The 25,687-nt window shown below is 39.7% G+C and overlaps 2 protein-coding genes across 2 annotated transcripts; both read left to right on the top strand.

The window, feature by feature from the left end:
* The first annotated feature begins 395 nt into the window (after positions 1-395).
* il20ra (interleukin 20 receptor, alpha) lies at positions 396-6,421 on the top strand. The gene is made up of 7 exons (XM_051408582.1): positions 396-709; positions 1,661-1,784; positions 2,185-2,387; positions 2,570-2,745; positions 2,900-3,044; positions 3,281-3,417; positions 3,667-6,421. The coding sequence occupies exons 1-7, from the start codon at positions 661-663 to the stop codon at positions 4,906-4,908; spliced, it is 2,076 nt and encodes a 691-aa protein (XP_051264542.1). The 5' UTR covers positions 396-660; the 3' UTR covers positions 4,909-6,421.
* Positions 6,422-7,641: 1,220 nt separating this feature from the next.
* ehd3 (EH-domain containing 3) lies at positions 7,642-23,834 on the top strand. Its single transcript, XM_051408587.1, has 8 exons — positions 7,642-8,916; positions 11,913-12,089; positions 12,912-13,009; positions 18,020-18,161; positions 18,336-18,435; positions 19,004-19,174; positions 20,776-20,940; positions 21,048-23,834. Exons 1-8 carry the CDS (start codon positions 8,690-8,692, stop codon positions 21,573-21,575), a joined length of 1,608 nt encoding a protein of 535 aa, XP_051264547.1. The 5' UTR covers positions 7,642-8,689; the 3' UTR covers positions 21,576-23,834.
* Positions 23,835-25,687: the final 1,853 nt, after the last annotated feature.

Genomic DNA, 25,687 nt, shown 5'->3' with positions numbered 1-25,687 from the left:
TCCTGAAATCTAAAAGCAACATTAACAGAATTACATTAAATAAAAATGAAGCTATAATGTGAAAATAATATCTATATATAGAAATACATGATCATGTAAAATATTTTGAACTGTTAACTGTAAATAAAACTACATTAAATAAAGTACATTTAAATGCTAAAATGTTGATTCATCAGTAATAAATAAACCAAAAATATAGGGGTCATTTTATTGTAGGATTATTTTAAAATAGAGTATAGATATTGTGATAGAGTTTGAGTATTTTTGGTACTTTTTGAAGGGATATATTTTCCAGCAATTCCTAGTAGTAACACACACACACACACACACAAACACACACACACACACACACACACACACAGCTGCTCTGGTGTAAAGTGCACAAACAAGTGAGGTCACATTCCTTCCTCATTCACGGAAACCTGTCGTAGGGTCTGTTTTACTCACTGTAAATCGCAGAGGTACCGGTTATAGGAGGCTGATACTCAAGAACTCCGACACAATCTGCAGTTTGTTTGTGTTTTTAATTTCTGTTTGTTTTAGCTGATGGTTTTTCATCGTGTGGCGTGCCGACAGCTACTGTCCGAGCAGCAGACAAGCCGGTGGGGGAGCCGAGAAGCTGCCGAAAATGTTGTGAAAACATGAGCCCTCCATACAGACATGTGGACAGAGTTACTCTTTCTGTACCTGGGGGCTCTGCACTGCTCAGGTATGACTGCATTCAACTAACATGACGAGTAGTATTATAGGCTACTTGTTTTTGTTTTGTTGTGTTCTTTCTCTTATATATTTTTATTTTAACGTTAGGCTTATTCCCATGACAAGCTCACTTTATATTAAGCTTGTATTATTGTTTTAATAGAGTTCTTCTGTCTGTGTAGTAAAAACTCTTACTGCAAGGTTGACTACACAGTATTTTAAATGTCATCAAGAGAAATGTTGAGCATATTCGTTTAATCATTTACTGATTTAAATCTCACTATGGAGCAGATCTGATTTAATATTTATCCAAACCAAAGGAGCTCTGTTTGTCCAGTTTTTTTTATTATGTGTATCCAAAGTAGGCTGTTATAATATGATCCCCATTGCAACCTGGGCTGGAATCATTATGCAAATATTGTTAACAATAGCAAACATTAATTTATGGTGTCTGTCGGTCAATGCAGGCTGACCGTAGTTGTATGCATAACACAGTAATAAAAACTTAAGTGTCAAAATAGCAACTGTTACTATGCAGGCCTTTGTAAGATTGGCTCAAGAATGGGTCACAGCCCTGTCATTTGGGTGTGTACATACATGAAAATTAGTCCATTTGTCATAGGTTCACGTGTCTGTAACTTACAAAGCTGGGTAAACCAGATTACACTTACTTTCATTATTTGTGTCCCATGCAGAAATAGCTGAACAAACATTACTGTATACACTGTACATAGAGAACTAAAACGAGTTAAATTATGATTTACTCTGTTTACTTTTTATTATTTTATGAGCAGACAATCCCACAGCACAGCAAGTTAGGTATTAACAACTACTGTGGAACCATAAGAGGAAGATTGCAATATGTAACCAGAAAACTGATTGAAATTCTAATGAGAAACACAAGTTTGTATTGTGTTACTTATCTTTCTTAATTTCAACTTTTTATTCTTGTTCTCCTCAGTCTCCTCCTCTCCTCCCAGCCCCGTCAATGTTTTCTTCTCCTCTCTGAATCTGAGGAATGTACTGCAATGGCTCCCAGGAAATGGCACACTGAATGACACACACTTTACAGTGCAGTATGCCATGTAAGTAAAGATTTTAGAGTTAAAATAAAAAGCGAATTAAGTATGTTCTTTTAACTATAGTGTCCCTGGGAACAAAGTCATTGTCTTTAAGTTGTAAATATTTTCTTTCTTTTTTAGCACATTGGTCCTACTGTTACTACCTTAGACTTAACCTAGTTAAAGTTGAACTTAATGCATATATTCACCTTTCTTCAGCAAGTCTCAAAGGAAGTTACAGACAAAAAGAAACAAAAGAGAAATGTAACTAGAGCTAAGAAACAGCCTATGTAAGTTTAAGTTTCTTGCTTGAGGGGGAATTGAACAAGGCGAGGAGTATGTTTTCAAGTTCACTCCCTCCGTTCTTATTGTCCGAGTGTCAGTCATCCTCTGATCAGTGTGGGCCTACTCTTGTCTCTCCCAGCTACGGTGACAGCGTTGAGGGCACAAAACGGGTGCGCTGGAGGGAGGTGCAGCGGTGTACAGATATAGTGCGGAGATGGTGCGATCTGAGCAATGAGACAGGGGATCTGAAGCACAGCTATCATGCCAGGGTTCGTGCTGTGAGTCGGAGAGCATCGTCCAAATGGGCCTTTACACGCAAGAGATTCGATCCACATTCGGACAGTAAGTTAAAGCTACACAGGGGAAATACACACAGGTGAAGGGTGGACAAAAAGACAGTTGACTTTTAATCTTTAAGAGAAAGTACCACCTTTTGGCCTAACTTTTTGATAACTTAGAATTAACATTTTGGCTTAAAATACTTAAAATTTACTAAAACAAAATATTGTTGTCTATCTCCATAGCTACTTTTGGCCCTCCACTGGTTTCCGTAGAATTAGAGGACAACAGTGCCATCATCAGTCTGAGGGGACCAATGATATACCAGCCTAACAATGACACCCCCAAGGTTTCTATGGCAACACTCTACTCCCAGATGACTTACAACCTGTCCATCCGCGATACCCGTCGCATCCAGACGGTGAGTAAAAATATATGAAAGTCCTAGCTTGTCCCACCCTCCCGGCACAGATGGGCTGTTAAATCAAGCAAACCTTAAGTTCTCCTATAACACTGACTAATCTGTGTGTGTGTGTGTGTGTGTGCGTGTGTGTGTGTGTGTATTTGTATTGTAGAGCTATATCCCCATTGGCTCCGTTCCATACAAATACCGCTTAATGGAATACGATACTGAGTACTGCTTCTCTGCCCTGGCAAGGTTCATCTCAATCCCTCTCCATTGTCAGTCGTCAGCATGGCACTGCATAACCACGCCTCCAGGTACAACCACATTGCGTGTGTGTTAGTGTGAGAGAGTGAATATTTCCCCTCTCTGATTGACAGGTAGAAAGGAACGTAACTAAACCTGATACGCAAGTGAAAGACAGATTGATGTTAGTTCCTGAAACGTCTTTTATTTCCTGTGTCAATCAAGAAAAATAGCTTAGTGAGAGCATTTTAGATTTTATACAAAAGTGAGTGTGTGTGTCATGTTCCTGTTTCCCATTATCCTCCAGACCCTGTGATTGGCCAGCTACGGAGGGTGGTTGTGGGTATTGTTGTTCCACTTGTGTGCATGTGTATGCTGCTAGTGGTTGGCTACGTTCTCTATTACTACCTGACGGGGAAAGAAGAGAAGAGCCCATATATACTGGTAATGCAAACACACACATTTTACACACAATGGCTCTACTGTCTATCCTTTATTTATTTTGTCCTTAATGTAATTAAAATTTGCAAAATGGCATCTTAAATTTTTTTGCAATATCAATTTTACTGTCTAATTGATATGTGATAAATAATACATGACTATTGCATGGCTTCTCAGCATGTCAAGTTTATTTCAAAACGGTTTCAAAAGCTAAAGGTCAGTCTTTTAATGCCACACTCCTTCAACTTCCAGAACCCACCTTCTTTTCATCAGCCCCCTCTGATGTCCCCCCCTGAGAATCTCAACATCACCCTCATCACCATCATCCAGTCATCAGATCTCGAAAGTGGCGTATCAGACCGTAATTGCCCAAAGCGCGATGGACCCTTTGCAGAACCACCACCAGCATATGCCCCACAGAGGGCACAGAGGGAAGTACCCCCAGAGCCTGAGGACCCCTGGGATGATGAATCTGTTGATTATGGGTTTGTTGGCGTAGCTCCTAAAATCAGTGTCCGAGGAGAAGAGGAAGAAAGAGAGGAGAGGAGGCATGATGGTGGGGAAGATGGGAATAATCTGAAAGGTGTACACCTGAAAGGTGCAGCAGAAGACAGTCACAAGAAGAAAGATTGGAGAGTTGGGGATGGTCACCGTACTGGAGTTCACGCTCTTCGTGCAAAGTCCTACCTTTCGCAGAAGTCAACCCACACATGCTCACAAACACACATGCCGACAGAGATGAGCACACTTATACAGGCGCATGCATTTTCACAGGTAAATTCTGTTCCACCCACCCACACGCAGACACCATTACTGTCTCTTCAGGGAACAACCAAAGGAGAGGAGGATGGAGAGAAGCAGGGTAGAGAGTGTCCTGGTTTATTTATAAACAAAACCCCACAAATTGGCCTCTTCCATGTGCCTTTAAATCTACAAACAAAGAAGGAGGAAGAGATGGATGGAAAGTTGAGAGCAAGAAGAGATGAAAAGATAGGTGGAGGTGTGGAGGAAGAAAGCGAGAGCGAAGGAGCACCTCTTCTTTCGGCTTATGCCTCTCAGAGTATCAAAGGCATGTCTACTTCCCATGCTGACCAGGCAGATGTCTTACCAGATGACTATGGTGTTCTGAGATTGGCTACAGTGGTCAGAACAGAGGACGAGGAGGAGGAGGAGGAGGAAGAGGAGGGAACTCTTTGTATTGATTGGGATCCCGAGACCAGGCAACTAGTGTTGCCAGAGATGGGGATTGAGTTCAGCGGGGAGGAAGGGTTGATGCAGGACGAGAAAGGGAGGGAGAACAGGATGGGTGGAGAGGAGGAGGAGGAGGAAGTGAATGCTACGAAGGGAGAGTTGAAGCTGGAAAACGTGTATGTCAGACAAGGGTCCGAGGAAGTGGCAGAGGCACAGAAAGAGATGGAGAGAAGTGGGGAAAGAGGGTGGGAGGTGGATGATATTTTGACCAAATGGAACTTGGTAATCTCAATGGACCAGTAGATGATATTCATCAATATATTCACCCCATTATTACAGAAAAATTTTCTTCTTCTGCACATAGAATCATGGAAATATTTTTGTACGAAATCAGTTTTATTTAAAATACACGTGATAATATTAAATTCGAAGGAGCACTTAGTACTGTAGTAGGGTTTTTTATACACACGAATGTTGCTGCTTTATCATTATTATCATGATTTATGATGTATCTGATTAACTCAGTCTAATCATTGTATTATGCTTGACATGAAGTCAGACTTCTTGTAATAGATAACCTGTGATAAAGGATTCTTCCTGATTAAACGCTGTGTGATAAAAATGTAAACCATATTACTCCATGGTCACTAAATGCTTCATGTCTCAAGCCAACAAAGCACCAATGAACTGCTCCGGTTTAATTTCCCAGAACTATCATCAACATACCAGATTAGATTGTGGACAGATTGCACAATCTTTGTGATTGTGATCTTAGTGAGTTCTGGAGATTTGGTAGTAGTTAAAAAGTCCTATAAAGAAACTTTACGTTGGTGTTGTCTTCTACTTTACCAAAAAAAATATCTGTTTAGTTGATAGTTGCAGTAGTTGTGGGTAGTTTTGGTTTTGGTCTAGTCTGTTCCTGTTTTAGTTCCAGGTGAAGTACTTAAACTGTTTTTGTTGAGACAGTATTTATTGGTATGCTGGTGGCTGAATCATAATGTTATTATTCCTCATTTTATCAGTCAGTGACTAGAGCAAACTTTTTGTAATAATGCCCCATTGCTGAATATATGAAGGAAATACTGATGTTCAAGGACAAGATGTGCATTTTTGTGATTCCATGATGAAGTAAAAACTACAGCACTTTTTCTACTCAATCTAGAAACTATAAATAATGAAGCTGCCTGACCTGCAGCATGTGTCAATATTATCTGTGCCTTTGTTTTCTGTTTGAGATGTTCAGAGGCGTGACAGGATACTTCCTCGTCTTGCCTATGTTGTCAGACTTCATTATTTGCTACTGATGCTACTGATTAAAGCACAGTAAATACTTTCACTTTGGTATAATCGTATGTTCATAAGCATGCTACATTAAGTATGTTTCGTTGTGTAATAATGGAGTGAATCATTGTGCTCTTTTGTTAATGTTCCTCTTTTTAATTATCTTTGCTTAAAGTCATGTTTAGTCAAAATGTTATATGAAGGAAGCTTTGATAATACATTTTATCCACACAGCAGTTATCGCCACGGTCAGATTTGGGGAATTTTTGGCACTGAATTACTGTAAAACCTCTTCCTGTACACTGGTAACTTGCATGCATCCAAAGCCACAGCAAAAGGGTAATTATGAAACCCCACAGTTACTTTTAGTTTCAGATTCATGTATTTACACAATTCAGGTTATTTGCAATATGATATGTTTGATGTTTTGTCAAAATGGTTTTACTATGTGAAAGAAGTCAGTGATATATTTGTCACAGTTTTTTATGTTGCAAGAATTATTGCATATTCAAAAATAAAAAATTTTACTTGGTAACTATTGTGTTCTGCTGTGATTTTAACACCTGTTATTTTACCAGTGTTTCCTTTTTCTCACTAGAGGTTGATACTCTTATCAGCTTTTAGATATTCTCAGGAAGAGTCCACATGCTTACCATACATACATACCGACCTTTGTTCTGCACTATGATTAACTTTCTCATACGAGGGCCAATAGAGCCATCTGCTGGTCATATTGCAAACACACATCATGGCATTTTCTGTGCAAGCAAGAGCAAGGACATTTAAAATTAAAATTAATTCCTCTCCCACCTTATTCCTTGTATCTGATATAGACATATATAGGTAAGTATACTCATTAGTGATGCTGTAACTGCCCGTTAGCCATAGGTTTTAAAGTTGGAAAATCTCAATTTCTGTGATTGTTATATATTTCTCCTGTCATATCACCACTATACATGCACACTATAAAAACATGTTGTATCCTAGTATGGATTGTCACTATTGTTGTTATTGATAATATTGAGGTCTGGTCTGATGTTATATTCAGCCCAGTTGTAGGCTATTTAAGACTTTGTCTCTGGTAATGTCTATGAATAAAAAGATATAAAGATTGTATATGTTTTATCAGAATTTAAACCTTTAAATGTACTATCATCATCAAGTCCATAGGTCCTGCCAAGTCCAGGCCACTTATGCTCCTGGACCAAAGAAACACTGCATTAAATGAAGTTGTTTTTGTTTATCTAGATATGGTTAATATCTAGTTAATACATCTTTAGAGCCACATTGGTTTTGATATGGAGCTCCACCAGGAGTCACTGTATCCAGCAAAATATGTAACGTTTCATTCGTTATTATATGTCACATTAATATATATTAATGTTAAAGTAGCATTTTACTGTTGAAGCAAGGTGAGGTGAGGCTATGTATAATATTTTCACGTTATCATGTTTTGTAACGTTATGTAACCTGGTAACTAGCTGTCAAAACTTCAACATTTTGCCCTTTATTGTTATACTGCTATTTTCATTCATAGTGAATTAGAAGGAAACACTTGTTCAAAATGGAAACTAAAGTACAAATACTTGAGTAAATGTAGCCTAACTAGTTAGTTACCCTACTGGGACCAAGTGAGTAAGTTGCTGTTTGTTTGTGTAAATGTATTTGCCTCTAGGTGGCGCGCTGTGCTCCATCGGCAGCTCGTCCTCTCCTCATCCATCATGGCTTCGTCCCTCTCAGCTTCAGCTCCGCATCACTGGGCGGGACCACGGCGGGTCGGACTGCCAGCCGTTGGGCACTTCCGCCGGGCTCGGGTTTCCTTCGACTCGGCATTTAAATTGAGCTGCAGGACATCAGCTGCTGCTACACTCAGCGCTGTGCTGTGACAGAAAATACCCTCGTAGCGCTAGCAAAACAGGCTACTCGTATTTTTTTTTATTTTTGACACGAAAACGGCAGAAATATTAGTTTGTCCCGACGAGGTTTTGTGTTGTTTTGTGTGCTGAAGAGCGGGAGTGGTTGAACAATAACGGTGGTTGCGCTCTGACAGCAGGTCGGTGCATCATTTTTGGGATTCCTCTGCTAGTTAGCCCTTGGACGAAAATTGAATTGCGGTAACGGGATGTTGTGCATGAGCAGCGTGATTTAGGCCTTTCTGGACAGTGTTTGTTTACTGAAATAGATTGGCAAACAAATAACAACTTCATTTAATGCAGTGTTTCTTTGGTCCAGGAGCATAAGTGGCCTGGACTTGGCAGGACCTATGGACTCGATGATGATAGTACATTTAAAGGTTTAAATTCTGATAAAAACATATATAATCTTTACATCTTTTTATTCGTAGACATTACAAGAGACAAAGTCTTAAATAGCCTACAACTGGGCTGAATATCAGACCAGACCTCAATATTATCAGTAACAACAACAGTCACCACCCATTCAGTGTGGCAGGACAGACTGACTGACTGACTGACTGGCTGGCTTTATTTCATCCATATATATTTTTCCTGAGGCTGATTTTCAGCAATTTGTTTTCCAAAACAGACTTTTAAGGTGATTTCCAGAAAAATATATCATTTAGTGTGCATTAGTTTGTATATGTCACTAAATTAGGTTTGAATTAGGTTAGATCTTCATCTGACTTTTTGAAACTGTTTTAGTTTGGAGTATCTAATTCCTCAAGGACATAACAAATTTGTAGACTTTTCAGGATATACCTGTCAGTCAACAACAAGAATAGGCATCTTTGACCAGTTACACTCATTGGAGGCTTTACTAGTGTAACAATAAGCAACCAGCAACCATGTTCAGCTGGCTTGGAACCGACGACAGGAGGAAGAAGGAGCCAGAAGTCTTTCAGACAGTCAGTGAAGGACTTAAGAAGCTCTACAAAACCAAACTCCTGCCGCTGGAGGAGAGCTACAAGTTCCACGAGTTCCACTCTCCAGCTCTAGAGGATGCAGACTTTGACAACAAGCCAATGGTGTTACTGGTTGGACAGTACTCCACTGGCAAGACAAGCTTCATACGGTGAGAAAAACAGCACACAAACACGCTCATATGTGAAGAGCTTCATATGACAAGGGTTATCCACACACACACACACACACACACACACACACACGCCACCAGAAAGATAGAAAGGGCGAGGTTGACACACCCAAACTGACTTTACCCTCTCTCAGCTGCACCAGTGAAGCTGTTTTTTCGTGTAATACACTAGAACCTAACACAATTGGCCTAAAACACATTGCAATGAGGTAAAAAAAACATAAAGATTATTATGAAAAAAAGAAGAATAACAAAAGGATCAGTCGTCACACACAAAAATACACCCACAGCCTAACTGCTTAGAGCCACACCTCTGCAAACTTTATTGAATCCATTAAACAGTTTATATGACAGCCAACATAACATACAGGCATGCAAACCTAAATCATATGGAGACAGCACTGCCTGACACTGGAGCCCTCCCTGAGGATGTGTGTGTACATACCACATCCTATTAATGGTACATACATGTGTCAAGATTAGACTGACGGATGAAAATCTTTCACATTAGGGGTTGTTCTGGGATCTAGTTCATTAAACTTTTATTTTCATCTGGTGGAGATTAGAAATAGCCTGTAAGCGTTACACAACGAGTGGTTGCTAGTAAAATAATGCTGTATATTTAGAGTGGTGTGAGAACTTACAGTATGACCTGGAGTATCTCTGGTATTGGTAGATGTGTGACAGCGGGAGATATTAGCAGCTGCGTGTTGGGACTCTTTGAACTGCAGGGCAGCTACTAAAGACTCGCCCCTCTCTCGCGCACTCGCACAAACATACGCTTGCAGAGCATAGTAGGTAATTAGTGGGGTTAGCCTTTGAAAGCCAGAGAGAGGATGCTGTTAGTGACTTCCTGCTATAAGACTGTGCAGACATCCCTGCTCTCTTCTCCTTCCTCTTCTGTCTCACTCTCTCTATCTCGCTTCTCGCTCTATCTTTTTACTCTTTCACTAATGACAACACCCACCAGTCAGCAGACTGACCCCACACCACTGTCATTGTAACAGTAAGATGCAGAATGTACAAACTGCTGAGTAACCCCCTGACCAGCATCTCTTTCACTTCATATGGCAGGGTCACAGGCTCTGGATGTGGAAGCAGTGCAGCTCCTTTAGGAAAAGTTACAATAATGATGCTTTTTTTTTTTCATTTTAACAAGTCATAGAATGTAAATAATATCTGTTTGGCAGCTAAAGGAAAGGTAAAATGGACGGAAAGACAGGAAATGCTGGTGGAGGGTAATATAGTCTCTCTTGTATGGCGGTTATTCAGAGGGCTGTAATCAGACCCTGTCTTCCTTTTTATGGCTGAAATTTATTGATTTTCCACTTTTGTCCCAAATTTTGCCTTCTGAGACGCTTTCAAAGAACAAAATAATCACCTGAATCCAAGTTTTCCTTCAAGGTGACTAAAAGTAGTGTGTATGTAAATTGCACACACACACACACACAACACACACAGTAAATATATGATATCAAACATACAGTCCGCTAGATGCACATACATATGCTTTGTGCAACCACCCCACAGACAGATAGACAGGAGGACTCCCACTACACAGACACGTGTGCAGAGAGATGGCTCTACCAGGCACTGCTAGCTCTTCTGACAAGGTGTGTGTGTGTGTGTGTGTGTGTGTGTGTGGAGAAGATGTATGGGGAACCATCCTTACATCTGGTAGCAGTTAAAATGCATACACATCCCACACTCACACTTTAAATTTATGGTCCCTTTTTAGCTGTAAATCTTTTGCCTAAATGTCTTTTTTTTTTCTCCCCCTTCTTTTTTGGTCTGCATTAACATGTGTGTTTGGGGTGTGAGACTCAACAGAAAAGCACTAATCTTCATTTGTATCACGTGTGATGTCACAGAATTAACAGATGAGGATTCGACCTTTCACACCTACAACATCTGGGTTGTAAGTCAGCTGTGTTCCCATAGCAACTGTCACAGATGAGGTCAAAAGTTTGCATCAGTTGCAAGTTTAACATGATGCCTGTTTCTTTTATAGGTGTCCTGAAAAATGTGCCCAGTCAAAACCATACATGCATAAAATCTAACGTCGGTTGTCCGTCCCTTTTAACCTTTTCCTCCTCAGTCAGCTGTTCTTCATCGTCAGTAAACAAAACAAGTGTCTGGCAAGCTGGTAGAGCTCAACCAAATTCTTGTACAGATTCGTCTTCCTAGTCCAGTCTGAATATTTGCTACATGGTCAGTGTTATGTCCACTTTGTGCAGTTTGCAGCATATCAGTCCCACGGGGTACTACTGACAGCGGTCCTCATGCTCGTGGGGACTGCACATCCCCTTCTCCACTACAAACATACCTTTGTTCATGTAATTCTGCTTTTGGCAAAATACCTCTATTAAATCAAACATTATCCTGCTGAGTTTGGAGCAGTGTTCAGCAGCCGTGATCCAACCTATGATGATGTAAAATTCCCCTAATCTTTGTTCCAGCAGCTTCTAATTCAAGGCAGACCTGTTTTCTGGTGATTTCTTTTTTTTTTTTCTTACCATCCAGACCAATTTCCTTTCCGCACAATCACTTTGAAAGAGCCTTAAAGCCCTTCTTTGAAATCAGAAGCTGCAGAGGTAACGCATCTGCAGCTGACTGCCGGGATCCAGTCAACTCATAAGATTGATTATAACTGACAAATAATCTAAAATCTACAAGCAGATGTGGAAGTGGTTGGAGAACTTTTCTGTCATAGGTGCTTTACAGTAGCATAATTTTCCTCCCAGACAAATGCTTAAAAAGTGGATGTAATATTTGTGTCCTGAAGTCTTTAGAAATTCCTATTAATCTGCTCTATTGTTCATTGTCTCAGGTAGCATCTCCTGGAAGGATTATGCCAACAATAAAAGCCTTTTATGTACGGTTGATTTATTCTTACACGGTGGGTAGTCGCTCCAAAAACATCTTATCCCTTGCCTTGTTTTGTTTAACGCTATGTCATACTATCTCCCATACAGCTACCTGTTGGAGCAGGATTTTCCTGGAATGAGAATTGGCCCTGAACCCACCACCGATTCCTTCATCGCGGTGATGCACGGCGACACAGAAGGAGTCATCCCCGGCAACGCTTTGGTGGTTGACCCCAAGAAGCCCTTCAGAAAGCTGAACGCATTTGGAAACGCATTCCTTAACAGGTAAACGCACACATACGCATTTTCACAAAGTGCTACATGAATTACACTGATGGCAGATGCTGTCAGATATCTTTTGAGGGTGTGTGTGTGTGTGTGTGTGTGTGTGTGTGTGTGTGTGTGTGTGTGTGTGTGTGTGTGTGTACTGAAAATACAAAGCGGTGTACCAAGGTGAAGTATGTGAACGTAGAGGGGAAATAGTGGAGAAGAAAGAGAGGGTGAGAGTACTAGTGAAAAACCACACTGTAGCTCTACATTCCTGTGTGATTGAATTTCCCTCTGCTCACTGGTCAGGCCTTTCTCTTCTAATGGCTGTCTGTGTGTGTGTGTGTGTGTGTGTGTGTGTGTGTGTGTGTGTGTGTGTGTGTGTGTGTGTGTGTGTGTGTGTGTGTGTGTGTGTGTGTGTGTGTGTGTGTGTGTTTGTGTGAGAGAGAGATAGAGACAGCCAGTCCTCTCTGCAGAGTCATCCTTCTGGAAAAGGAAGTGCCAAAAACTCTTTACTCTTGCGGGTAGTGTCCTCGCTGTGAGGGCTCACCACTGCTGAAAGAAGGCAGAAGAAACGCTGACTGTCAGTGGGGATTAAAGGGGTTCACAGTGAGGACGACTGCTAACCTGTTTGTATTTATACAGCTGGAGACAGAGAGGGAGAGCAGCGGAGATGTAGGAGAAGGAGGAGAGAGGGAGAGTGAGGTCTGGAGAGGGATGATGTTTGTTGTTAAAACGTTTTACACTTCTGTCCGGTTTCTTTTAACTCTTGTGTGTGTGTGTGTGTGTGTGTGTGTGTGTGTGTGTGTGTGTGTGTGTGTGTGTGTGTTTGTTTTCTAGGTTTGTGTGTGCACAGTTGCCTAACCCAGTGCTGGAGAGCATCAGTGTGATTGACACACCAGGGATTCTGTCAGGGGAGAAACAGAGAATTAGTCGAGGTAAGAGACACACTCATGATCCTCCGCTGTTTATGTTAATGTGTGTGTGTGAGAGAGAGAAAGAGGGAGAGGGTCAGTGTTCGTTCAGCTGGAGCCCCCTTCATCCCACTGAACTCTGAACTACCATGTCAGCATTTCCTTTGGATGTGTGTGTGTGTGTGTGTTTATTTTAGTTTTTAGCTATCAGGAGGATTATGCTTCATTCATTTCAAAGAACAGGAAGCAGTGGCAAAAAAGATGAGCTTTGAATGTGCTCTCTTCACACACACACACACACACACACACACACACACACACACACACACACACACACACACACATGCACAAACACATGCATGCACACGGTTCAGATTTAACATTTTGTAACACTGTACAGTTCAGTACTGATTTTAAAACATGCAAAACACACATTAAACTTTTATGATCAACAAACAAGAGCTGCACATAAGTAGTTACATATGCTTTAGCTTTGGCACGGAAACAAAATTCACTATTTTCAAAGTCACTGCTGAGCAGAAAATGCAACCAGAGAACCATAAAACTATTCTAGGGACTCTTAGATTTTCCTTTGTTTACACTTCAGTAAGTTTTGCAGTGGTTAAAATACAACATACTGTTATTTGTAGCAGATCTATATGTCATTTGCACATTTTGGCAACCTCCCAAACATCACCGGAGACATATCATGCATTACTCATGTGGTGGTAACCAACATACTTTTATTATTATCATATTGGAAAGAACTGTATTCATTTTATAAGGTAAAAAACATACTGTGATCTGACTGTGATTCAGAGAGGGAAATAATGTAACAAATGTCCTTCAAAGTCTAGTATCTTCATATAAATGAAGAATGTAGAAGCTGCAAGCTAAGGGGCACATTGAAGTCAAAGTAGAAGAGAGTCTCACATGGCCGTTTTAATTTGATAATGTTTTTGCTTCTTAATTCATCCCATCTAATTACACAAAAGCCCATTCATTTCACATTGCTCTTGGCTCGTGGGGATTTTCTAGAAAATTGCAAGAAACACTCCACAGCTGTGTGGATCTTGATATTATTATTCTTCAGCTCTTCCGCAGCGCTGGTGTTGAACTGAATGCAGAGAATGCAGTGTGAAGAGATGTTTAGGTGTGAAAGGCTTACAAGGATTCTTCCCAGCTTTCTTACAGTTTGATGTGTGTCCAGCACGGCTGGCATTCCCGAGGCTAAATGCTGGCATTGCCATACCAACCGTTAACATTAACAAAAGAGCTGGGATAATTTAAAGACAACTTTTTTAGTCTTTCCCACATTCACTCACTCCCTCTTTCTCTATCCATCTTTGAATTCTTTATGTTTTAGTCCGTTCTCTCCTTTGTTCTCTATTTTGAAAACCAGTTTTCATTTTTCACTGTTAAATGTTTCCTTATGTTGAGTAAGGCCCACAGGGATTGTTTCTCTTTCACCAAAACACTGTTGACATTTTTAATATTGACTCTTATCACAGAACCTTTTGCATAAATAGCACCTCACATTATAAAAAAAAAAAAAGGAATTGAGTATGGTAATGAGCTTGAAAAACATCTCCTTTGTTGAATTATTGAGTAGTATGGGTGAAAGCATTCTTGCTTGCTTCTAGTGCTGAACATAAAACCTGTTATAGTGCATTTATCAATATAAAACAACAGCATTAATAGATTAGTTATCAGCCTTAAAAGGAGCAAATTGCATTCAGAGCAGATCTGGGATGGAATAAAATTCATGTCAGTTCAGATTTTAAAGGACCAATGTCTAGGATTTGGCATATATATGGCATCTAGTGGTTAAGTTGCAGATTGCAACCATTTGATACAGCTCAGCCTTCCAAGCGTGTAGGAGAAACTAAAGTGGCCGCAAACTTTTTCCGTTCTGCGCTTTTGTAGAAACATAGCGGTTCAACATAGTGGCCTCCTTAGAAGATGATCTACTTCCTCTGAAGATAAAAGCAGCTCATTCTAAGGTAACAAAAACACAATAATTCTCATTTTCAGGTGATTATACACTAATGAAAACATAACTTGTATTCAGTTTCTACCAATAAATCCTTCTAAATGTTACACACTGGACCTTTAAGGTCATGATATACCCACAATTTTAAAGTGAGAAGTTTTACCTACATCAACATTGACATTTTTCATGATAATGTAGTGATTATCTAGCGATGAGTGTTGAGATGATAAAATATATAAACATACAAATTCCAAAGCTTTAGTAAGAACAAGGATCATATTCTGGTCATTGAGTTCAGCACATTACTTCATAGCAGGGTTGGGTGTGTATTAATACTTGTCACGAGAACGTTGTTGTCTTGAGAGTGAATGCTCTGTCTACATCAACCGAACTTATGTTTATAATGTTTACAATTGGAAGTCATTTAATTGAAATGGACTCACATCAGCTCTGTTCTGCTTTCTGTTTGTCTGGTCAAAGTGTCTTCTGAACGTGTTGTCAAACCAAATAAACAGCACAGTGAGGTGTGACCCTGTTATTGTCTGTTAGATGTAAAAACAGGCTAACATTAACCTCTACTGAGTCAGCACATCTGTGTTGTCTCTGGGGACAGAGAGAGTGTATGAGTGTGTATGGTAGAGCTTTTGTTTGTGTCTGTTCATTTTCATTTTATTTTCATCCAGTTCCATCCATTTCTTTATTGCATGCCATGTATATGTTTTCATGTTTCATTTGGGTGTGTGATATCTGTAGGTTCTGTGTGCTATCATTATCATTTCTTTCACCCTGTTGCATTGTTCTATCCATGTCTGTATTTGTGTGTGTGTGTGTGTGTGTGTGTGTGTGTGTGTGTGTGTCCAGATGAGGAGTTTTCAGGCTATAGCTGCCTACATAGATGTCCTTATGGAGGTATTGTAGATAATAAATCTGGGCATCAACCAGCTGCAGAAAGGCTAATTAAAGCGATACTTTGAAGAATTTATGGACTGTTACACATTCTTCATCAGACTCTTGTCACATGGTTTGGGGAAAGAACATATATTTGAGTTTATCTGAGTTTTCCCTGAGTTTACCCTGTTAGCTACCCAATTCCCAATTGGATATTTAGTCATATTAACATATGGACAAACATAGCCAGAGTGTCTGTTTCCTTCTAGTCTTGCGATACGATCGGTGATCTGTGCACTTACTGATCATCTTGCATTTCTAAATGGCGGCGAGAATGCCGGTAACAGAGGAGATACAGTTAATCACATTGTAACACAAAGAGAGCGTTTTAAAACATTAGAAGTGGATTTTCTTAGTTTTACATACTCCCCATAACATGAGTCATCTCCATTTTTGATACTACAAGAGCATAACAAAATTTTAGCTTGGTACACAAGTTATAGGAAAATTCACTGTGGGTATTCATGAGCCCACAAAAAATAAACCCTAATTGTTTAAGTGCTTGCTCGTGGTGGGGACTGTTGGATCTCTGTAAATAGTTTTATAAGAACTACAGTTTAGACCTGTTCTTTTTGAAAAGTATCCCGAGATAACATTTGTTAGGAATTGGCCCTTCTCTGATAAGAAAATTGTCCCAGGTCCTAGGTGGCGATAGTGGAGCTTTAGACTCAGTCTTGTCCCCCCCCCACACCATGTAAAAATTGCTTATTGTGAAGAATAATCCACTAAAATTCAAAATATCAAGGTATCTGTGTGTCTCTTAACCCACTGTAGCTTTGCCCAAGCAGCAGTGTGCCCTCTGTCTCCTCTCAGCTGTGCTCGTAGGGGCGAGAAAGACAAAACCAGTTTCCATGTTTTACATACTTACTGCTACAACTGATAATCTTTTGCTCACATCCCAGTGAGGAATGATTGAACTCTCAACAACATTATACTCTGTTCTGAAAGGTGATTTATTTATTTTTTTTCTGATAAGGAGGCATCATGACAGCATTATCATGTAATATCAAAACCTCAGGGTTTAGAAAGTTTTGCTCTGTAGAAATCTTTCACTTTGAGTATAAACTGTTCCTCCACTGGGACGAGCAGCAGCGCAGCCACATTAGCAATAGCAGCAGTTTGGCAAGTATGTAAAAAGGGGGATTTTATGAGTCAGATTTAGATATATTCAAAGTGTTGGTTAATTTAGTTTTTAAAAGTTTTCAGAAACCTAGCTCCTCAGAAAATCCCTTTGACATTGACTGTATTAACATAAAGCTACTACCAACTGACATCAAATGCCTCTTAGTTGCCATCCATATAATCCCAGCTGTAACAGGTTCGCCATTAACTCTGCATCTCTTATGTATCCTTCAGTGTTGGTTGGAAGTCTTAGCTCACTAATCCTTCGTTCTGTTCTTTGTTCTTTGTTCTCCTCTCATATACTGTGGAATTTCTCTAGGTAAGTTTTGTCCTTGAGTAGGATGGAAAGTCAAAGGAGGCAATGATGTACTGCTGCTGACAGATTTAATCACTGATTCATTTATTCATGCATTATGGAGGAATTTATGAAGGCATTAAGTCATTCATCAATGCATTCATTACTGCCTTCATTCATTTAGAAGCCTGTGGTTGCATTGTACGTTTAGCCTTGACTGTGTCCATTTATGATGCTAAATTGTTAAAAATCATTGTTGTGTAAAAATCAGAGCCAAATAAGACAATCATTTTATTTATTTTTTCCCCGCCCTCATCATTTTGTTTTGAAAAGCCACTTAGTTGAACCCTGACAGTACTGCCTCCATCTATAAACAGACATTCTTTTCTCTCAGCATGTTGTAATATGGGCGTCCTCATTGCCTCCTCTATGACCTGAAGCCATTGTAACGGTTTCCTCCTGGGAATATTGCAACATCACAGTATCCCAAATAAAATAGGAATATTCCAGTTATTAAATTAATTAATTAAATTGCCTTACTTTAATGATATTTTCACACTGGTATGGGACGGGAGCAAAGGAAGAAACAGGAAGTGAAAGGATACACGTTGTTACAGCTTTTTTTCTTACATTCTTCCATCTCTGAAATTTGACCTCCTCCTCTTCCTCATCTCAGGCTATGACTTTGCGGCTGTGTTGGAGTGGTTTGCTGAGAGAGTGGACAGGATCATATTATTGTTTGACGCCCACAAACTGGACATCTCGGACGAGTTCTCAGAGGTTATAAAGGCCCTGAAGAACCATGAGGACAAGATCAGGTACAGTAAGGTTGCTTGATTTACAGACATATCCAATTCTAGACAACATAGACATGAATAGTTGTTCTCTTTGTACCTAATAGGATGTTCGTGCAGTGATGCTGTTAGCAGCTCTTTGCCTCAACACAAATCAGTCAACATCAACGCTCGTTCTCTTGTGTTGTTTTTTCCCAGAGTTGTGCTGAACAAGGCTGACCAGATAGAAACCCAGCAGCTGATGAGGGTGTATGGTGCCCTGATGTGGTCACTGGGGAAAATAGTCAACACCCCTGAGGTATATATACCTATATTTAATATTTAATATTTAATATTTAAAAAAACAAAAAACAATGGACTTTAAGGTTTAAAGCTTTCCACCATCTTGTTTGGTGTTTCTAACCAGAAAATCCAGTTTGGGCAGAAGGTCAGAAGGTAGAGCTGAGATAGGCAGAGCAGTGCAGTTGTGTGTACATCCATGAAACCTCAATGCATTTGATACTGAATAAAAATATCAATGAAAATGCAATTCAAAGATACCTGAACACTGGAACACAGCTCCCTCAGGCCTTAGTGGTAAAATTTAAACACCGACCTGGTCCTCCTCAGGCTCGATGTGGATAAAATGCACCTCTCTTCATACCTTGATATTGTCTTCAGTCCCAAAATTGTGGAAAAACTTGTGGTTTGGGGTTTTCCCTTAGATAGAAACTACTCTAGTTGTCATCTAATGGCCCATTATATGCCCCATTTATATTACTCCATATGTATTATTGGTTATGTACTAACAAACTAATCAATGTGGTCACTCAAAAATGAGGTGCTATTAGCTGTCTGTTGATTTTCTTTCTCCATCACCCTGATAGGTAATCCGCGTCTACATCGGTTCATTCTGGTCCCACCCTCTGTTGATTCCAGACAACAGGAAGCTGTTTGAAGCAGAAGAGCAGGACTTATTTAAGGACATTCAGTCTTTACCGAGAAATGCAGCGCTTAGAAAACTCAACGATCTGATCAAGAGGGCAAGACTAGCCAAGGTAAGGTACAAGTGGAAGACATAGACACAACCACTCAATGATGGAGAATATGGTTATGTGACAGATGTAGCTAACAGTTGGAAGAGGGTGGTGTTGGTTTTTCCTTTTAAAATATCTATACCCAATGCCCATCTTCCACAGAAGGATTATCAGTCTGGTAGTATTCCACATACTGATTTACAATCATTTTCTAGGTGTGTCTCTGTGTGTGCTTCCTATTTGTGTTCGCCCCTCATTTGTTAACTCCCCACCCCGTCCAGCTGTTAACCTTGACAGAATAAGCTTGTCGCTGCCACAGAACCAGTAGAACCAGACTAATTCTCTAGGCTATTCTCCTCTGAGTGAATTGTTTCCTGTTTCCTCTCTGGACAGGAAGTAAGGTATAAGAGGCAACAGTCTGCTGTCTGTTGTAGTTGGAGGAAACAGAGGATGCAAACACTCAAACATACACACACACACACACACACACACACACAGATTTATCAGACTGAGAGTTGAGCACTGTTTTCCTGTTTGACAGCTGATAGAGTGTGAGAGCGTGTGTGTGTGTGTGTGTGTGTGTGTGTGTGTGTGTGTGTGTGTGTGTGTGTGTGTGTGTTTGTGTTTGTGTCTGTGGGTTTCGTGATGAACTTCAAGGACACAAGGTGGATTCAGGGAAAAACATTTATATCACCACAGCAACCTAACAAATATGGGTTTTCCCTTCACTTTTGCCATGTTTAGTTTGTGTTGAATATTAAAAACAAATGTCAACAAAGGTAATTTGAGAGATTTACTGAGATATTTACTGTATGACTAATGTGGTTAAAGGCGTGTTAAGTGTCCCTAGACTCCAGGCTTGCAACAGTCGGTTACTTATGATATTACATTTGAGCAATGTATCAAAAGTTCTTCTGAAAGTGAACTTGCTTAATCTTAAATTAGAGATTTGAGATAAAGATGTTCTTCATCAGTCCTTCATAGTTTGTTGAAAACTGTATTTTTGCTACATTAGTGCAGATATGTGTTTATTTGTGTATATGTTGTTGTAAATAATTTAGGGTCCCTATTTAAATCTTCCTGAATATACATTTAATCAACAGCTGTCACTGCATGTATGACATCCAATAAGACCTAATGGGTGAGCCTTTATTGTCTCATCTGTCTCAATCCTTAATACTTTCATCAAACCCGGTTTTACTATTAATGACATTTATTCTGCTATATACAGTTACCTCTCTACATAGTAGTTGCATTTGGTGGTGGGGTCAGCCATTTCCATGCTAGATTCAAAAGGCTTCAATGGGCTTCACAGGAAATTATGCATGCATGTGGTGGACAAAATTTGGAAGGCAAGAGCATATGTTATGTAATCCGCAACAGCAGAACAGCTGGTCCCAGGCATTGTCAGGAGGAAAGATTATCTTGTCCTCTTCTGTTGTATTCCTGACAGCGTAGCTTATTTACTGCCCCCGGTGGTCAATAAACATGTCATTTCAAAAGTAACTCTGAAATTTAAATTAGTAAGACTTTCTTAGCATTACCACCAGTAACCACAAGTGTCGCCAAATCAACTGAACAGAACTGAAATCTTGACTACATCTTTCACTCTCACAATGCAGGTCCATGCCTACATCATCAGCTCACTGAAGAAAGAGATGCCCTCAGTGTTTGGGAAGGAGAACAAGAAGAAAGAACTGATCGGCAGTCTGGGAGATATTTACAAACGCATTGAGAGAGAGCATCAGATATCACCTGGAGATTTTCCTAGTCTTAAGAAGATGCAGGTAAACAGGAAAGAGCAAAGGAATGTAGATTTATATATAGAGGTTTTGATAGATAAGACCTGAACTTGAGATGTGGTTGTTTTTGTTTTTTGTGTTATCTCTATCAGGACCAACTCCAAGCTCAGGATCTCAACAAATTCCAGCCTCTGAAACCCAAACTCCTCGAGGCGGTGGACGACATGCTGGCCAACGACATCGCTGGCTTAATGGTCCTGGTCCGCCAAGAAGAAAACCAGCGTCCCAACCCAGTTGTGAAGGGCGGCGCGTTTGACGGAACTTTGGACGGCCCGTTTGGCCACGGGTACGGCGAAGGAGCTGGGGAAGGTATCGACGAGGCAGAGTGGGTCGTCGCCCGTGACAAACCTGCTTATGATGAGATTTTCTACACGTTATCTCCCGTCAACGGGAAGGTGACGGGGGCCAACGCCAAGAGGGAGATGGTGAAGTCAAAACTGCCCAATACAGTGCTGGGAAAGATCTGGAAGCTGGCAGATATCGATAAGGATGGGATGCTTGATGATGAGGAGTTTGCGTTGGCCAATCACCTGATTAAAGTGAAACTGGAGGGACATGAACTACCATCGGATCTGCCTGCACACCTGGTGCCGCCTTCCAAGAGGAAAATACCTGAGTAAATGTAAGATTACACTCGCCCCTATCCCTAAAACCTGTAAGTAGAACCTCCCCCTTTCACATCCCACTTAAAATAGAAATATTCCTGTAGCATTATAGCAAAAACTAAATTAGACCCCATTTCCATCTGCCAGTCCCTCTCTGCTGCTGTCACCCTCACATCTACAGTCTTTCCCTCCCCTCAAGAGGCCAATATATTAGAGTAAAATATTAAGTTACATTCAGAAAAAAAGTTAGGGAATGCTAAGTGGCTGATTCCATGCTTTTACCAGGGTAGAAAAACTGGATCTTGACAAGTTCTTTGAATGACGTCAAGTATTTAGCCCAGTGTCCTCCTTTGTATTAAGGGTGAGATATGTTAGATAAAGTAATTAGTAAAGAAACTAAAACAAAACACACTGGAATACAGCAAAATGTGAGTTGATCCAAGCTACTGGAAGAAAAGGAGATGCAACAATGTGAAGACAAAAAGTGAAGAAAGAAACTTTTCTTCAAAAGGTCATTTTGGGAAAAAGACTGGGATATAAAAAAGTAAATAAACTGCCTTCTCCCCCTTTATAACTTTATCTATAATAGAAACTATTATCATATTGACTGCAGTTCTCCACCCAACTTGCAAAACATTTCACAGTTCTTGTATCTCGAGGTTTTTTTGTCCCCTGGCACGGCTGAGTATTCTGGCCTTTGTTTCATGGCGACATATAACAAACAGCTACAAAGACTTCCTGGCAAGCAGCGGGAGAATACACACAAACACACAAATGTGTAGAAGCACACACACAGAAAATTAACATGAGTTCTGGTAACATGGTTTCTAACCAGAGCAGTTCACAGTCCAACACCTCCTCTTACCTTAAAAAGAAAATGGCCCTACATCATCTTTTTAAAACAATAAATGTGATATACAGGTGTGTGTGTGTGTGTGTGTGTGTGTGTGTGTGTGTGTGTGTGTGTGTGTGTGTGTGTGTGTGTGTGTGTGTGTGTGTGTGTGTGTGTGTGTGTGTGTGTGTGTGTGTGTGTGTGTGTGTGTGTGTGTGTGTGGTGAGTTTATGACATCATTTACTGTAGCATCTGAATTGACCTTCTGCGATGAAGGAGGAAAATGTTTCTCTAATGGGGAAACAAGCACATGAGAAACTGAGGATGAGGATTTTTACATAGTTCTAAATATCATTAACATGTTTGGAAATACTGTGACTGTAATATGAAACCATATAATGGGTATTGTTTGGACACATGAGTGTGCAGACATTCTCAGTATAAATGTATTGTAAGGACTTTGAATGTTGAATGTGCAGACGTTCACGGTTCTGTGTGGGCACATCCTGACTGTTGTATGTACACATACGACCACATGTATCAGTGTTATTATTTGTAACATATATGTTTAAATCTTAAGCATTACACAGGTTACTGATCCAGGAGTTTTCCAGTGGGTTATTAATTGAAAATCGGATGAATCCATTATTGTTTACCATCTGAAAGTTGTCTAACCCGGCAGTCAAGAGAGTGAACACAGCTTATTTTGTGGTAACAAAACACTAATCGACACATTTTTCAGATGTTTGTTTTTGGCTTTCCATTCACGTGTTTTAAATTGTATACATGTAATAAATGTAATCTCTCTGTACAATGTTTCTGATTTATGGTAGCGATATGCCAGTATGTATGTGTGTGTATATATACTTCACGTTTGACCATGTTTGTTGTTGTGAGAGTTGCTGATCATAAGATGAAACTAAACATACTAAATTTGGGTTCCCATATGATAAGAAATGTTCACTATATGTTTTATGACTGAGACAATATTCACCCAGCTTGAGCCACAGAATTGAAATATGTCCAGTTTTTGTGCCCCTCCCTGTTCATCTCTGTGCCGTTACTGTGAATCTACTGTACATTAAAAGACTGTTCGCATTCCACAAACACAGATTGGGAGATCAGCCACTTCCATCTCTGGGTGCTTTATGCATCACTACTATCTTACATTTCACAGGCGAGCCACAACAGACCAACGGAATAAATGTTAAAAGCATGCTTGTCGAAAGTGGATTCTCTGCAAAACAAAGTCCTTCAGATTCACAAATTGTTTTCATACCCTGACAGATTGCAACATGACGTCCTGTGTACTGGTAAATACACTGGCGTAATGGTATTTTTTCTGTTTTAAGATGTTTATGTATTGCAAAATCTGTACTTCACTGCTTTTCTGTCGACATAAACAATAGTCCAAAAGTGTAATAAAGATTCATTTACTCTGCCTTCTTTTTCCCTGGGTTTTGTTTATTTTATTTTCAGAAGAAAAAGAAACATACATTTGTATTTGAAGAAAATCATGCTGTTGATACACTACAGTAGATTTTTCTTGATTAAACTCAGAACCATTATGCAGTTAACAGTTAAGTAGATCTCAAGATTTATAGTTTGAGAGTTTGTGTTTTCCACTCTAATATGATCATATCTTGTCTGACAAACATATACTAACTGATTAATGAGGAAAGATTTGAAAATTGGATTATATAGTAAATTATTTCAATAAAATCAGAGCAAACTCCCAATGGAAGCCTAAACGGTCTGTCTGAAATAATTTATCTGAGATTCATGCTGAACAACTTTACTGTTATCAGAAATGTAGGGAGCGAATCAGCAAAACATGTACAGAAAGGACTTTAATTTCATAAAAGCATTCAGTCATGCTTTTTCTTTCACTAAAAGACACAAACACATCAGTTTTATGCCACTTATATACTGTCTTTCTGCAAAGAGGGGAGCTTAATCCTCTGTGTCCCTAAATAAAACTAAAAACAAGCAACAAAACAACAATAGAGCTGATAGACCCTTTAAAATATATATACATGTATATACATGAATAGCAGATTTCCACATTAATTATCAAGAGTCACTGACATTGACTATAACATGACATGAACTAAAAATGACAGGAAACATAGCATGAAATATTAGTTCGACATCCTAGACATTATTGTATTATCTAGGGACTTCCGTGTGTGTGTGTGTGTGTGACAGGAAGTCAATGCATTCCCTCTGACTTAAGACCTCATGAACATATACAGATATAAGCACGCACACACACACACACACACACACACACCCCGTATGTAGGGAAGATCCAGCACTCTCTCCTCTCACACAGGAAGTTGTGTTCTTGTCCTTCATTTCCTGTCTGTCCCACCTTGACCTTCACACACACACACACACACACACACACACACAGACACACACCAACACCCACATCCTTCATCATATATGAAAGTCAGTGTTTTTATTGTATGCTGATCAGTCTTTGTATTTGTTTCGTCTATCTTGAAGGGCACGCAGGTTTTATGATACAAATAATGAATAACAAAGACTTTGATGGTGTGTGTGTGTGTGTGTGTGTGTGTGTGTGTGTGTGTGTGTGTGTGTGTGAGCATTGTAATGGCCAATGTCGTAAACTGTCTCTAGATCATAAAACAGAAATAAACTAAAATTAAGTAAGTGATAGGAAAACAACAGGACAACTATTTTAAGTAGAGTATTTTAGTCTTTCCTGGAAAATGTGGAAAAATTAGACAGAAAGAGCGAGAGAGCGGAAACACACTAGAGAGAAAGAGGCCGACAGAGAGAGGAAAAATAGTTTAGAGGCAGAGACAGCTGAAAGGTTTTGTCTCTGGTTTTGGATGGTATCTTATCTTTTCAGGAGAAAAACAGTATATCTTGAACTGGTTTGTCAAATGTGTTACGTCTGTCAACAGTGATATACGAACGTGTGTGTTTTTGCGTGCAGTGAATGTGTGATAGATGTGTGTGTTTGTCTGGTGGACAGGGGAAGCTATAGATCAGGATTAACCGTATACACCCAGAAACATGAGGGAACTGGTATCTCAGAGCACTGAGTTTGGATGGTGCTCTCAAACACAGACACACATTGTACATGTTACTGCTATGATATAAAAGCAAGCTAAAATCATCCTGCAGCCAAAGGTTAAAAAAAGATTTAAATTTAATTAAATAACCTTAACTCAAAGTCCACTAATGGATCAGTTGTCAGGGAGGAGAGAAAAAGAAAAAGTGATTAACAAACTGACTGATTGGATTATATTAAAACATCCTA

The sequence above is a fragment of the Dicentrarchus labrax genome, unplaced genomic scaffold, assembly GCF_905237075.1.
Source record: "Dicentrarchus labrax unplaced genomic scaffold, dlabrax2021, whole genome shotgun sequence".
NCBI classification, from domain to species: domain Eukaryota; kingdom Metazoa; phylum Chordata; class Actinopteri; family Moronidae; genus Dicentrarchus; species Dicentrarchus labrax.
The sequence above is the reverse complement of the archived record's forward strand: the minus strand, read 5'-3'. Positions and strand labels throughout refer to the sequence as shown.

Coding starts and splice junctions, on each gene's coding strand:
- ehd3 (XM_051408587.1), top strand. CDS start 8,690: ATGTTCAGCTGGCTTGGAACCGACGACAGGAGGAAGAAGGAGCCAGAA. Junction 19,175..20,775: donor AGAGGGCAAGACTAGCCAAG/GTAAGGTACAAG, acceptor CTCACAATGCAG/GTCCATGCCTACATCATCAG. Junction 20,941..21,047: donor CTAGTCTTAAGAAGATGCAG/GTAAACAGGAAA, acceptor TATCTCTATCAG/GACCAACTCCAAGCTCAGGA.
- il20ra (XM_051408582.1), top strand. CDS start 661: ATGTGGACAGAGTTACTCTTTCTGTACCTGGGGGCTCTGCACTGCTCA. Junction 710..1,660: donor GGGGGCTCTGCACTGCTCAG/GTATGACTGCAT, acceptor TGTTCTCCTCAG/TCTCCTCCTCTCCTCCCAGC. Junction 1,785..2,184: donor TTTACAGTGCAGTATGCCAT/GTAAGTAAAGAT, acceptor TGTCTCTCCCAG/CTACGGTGACAGCGTTGAGG.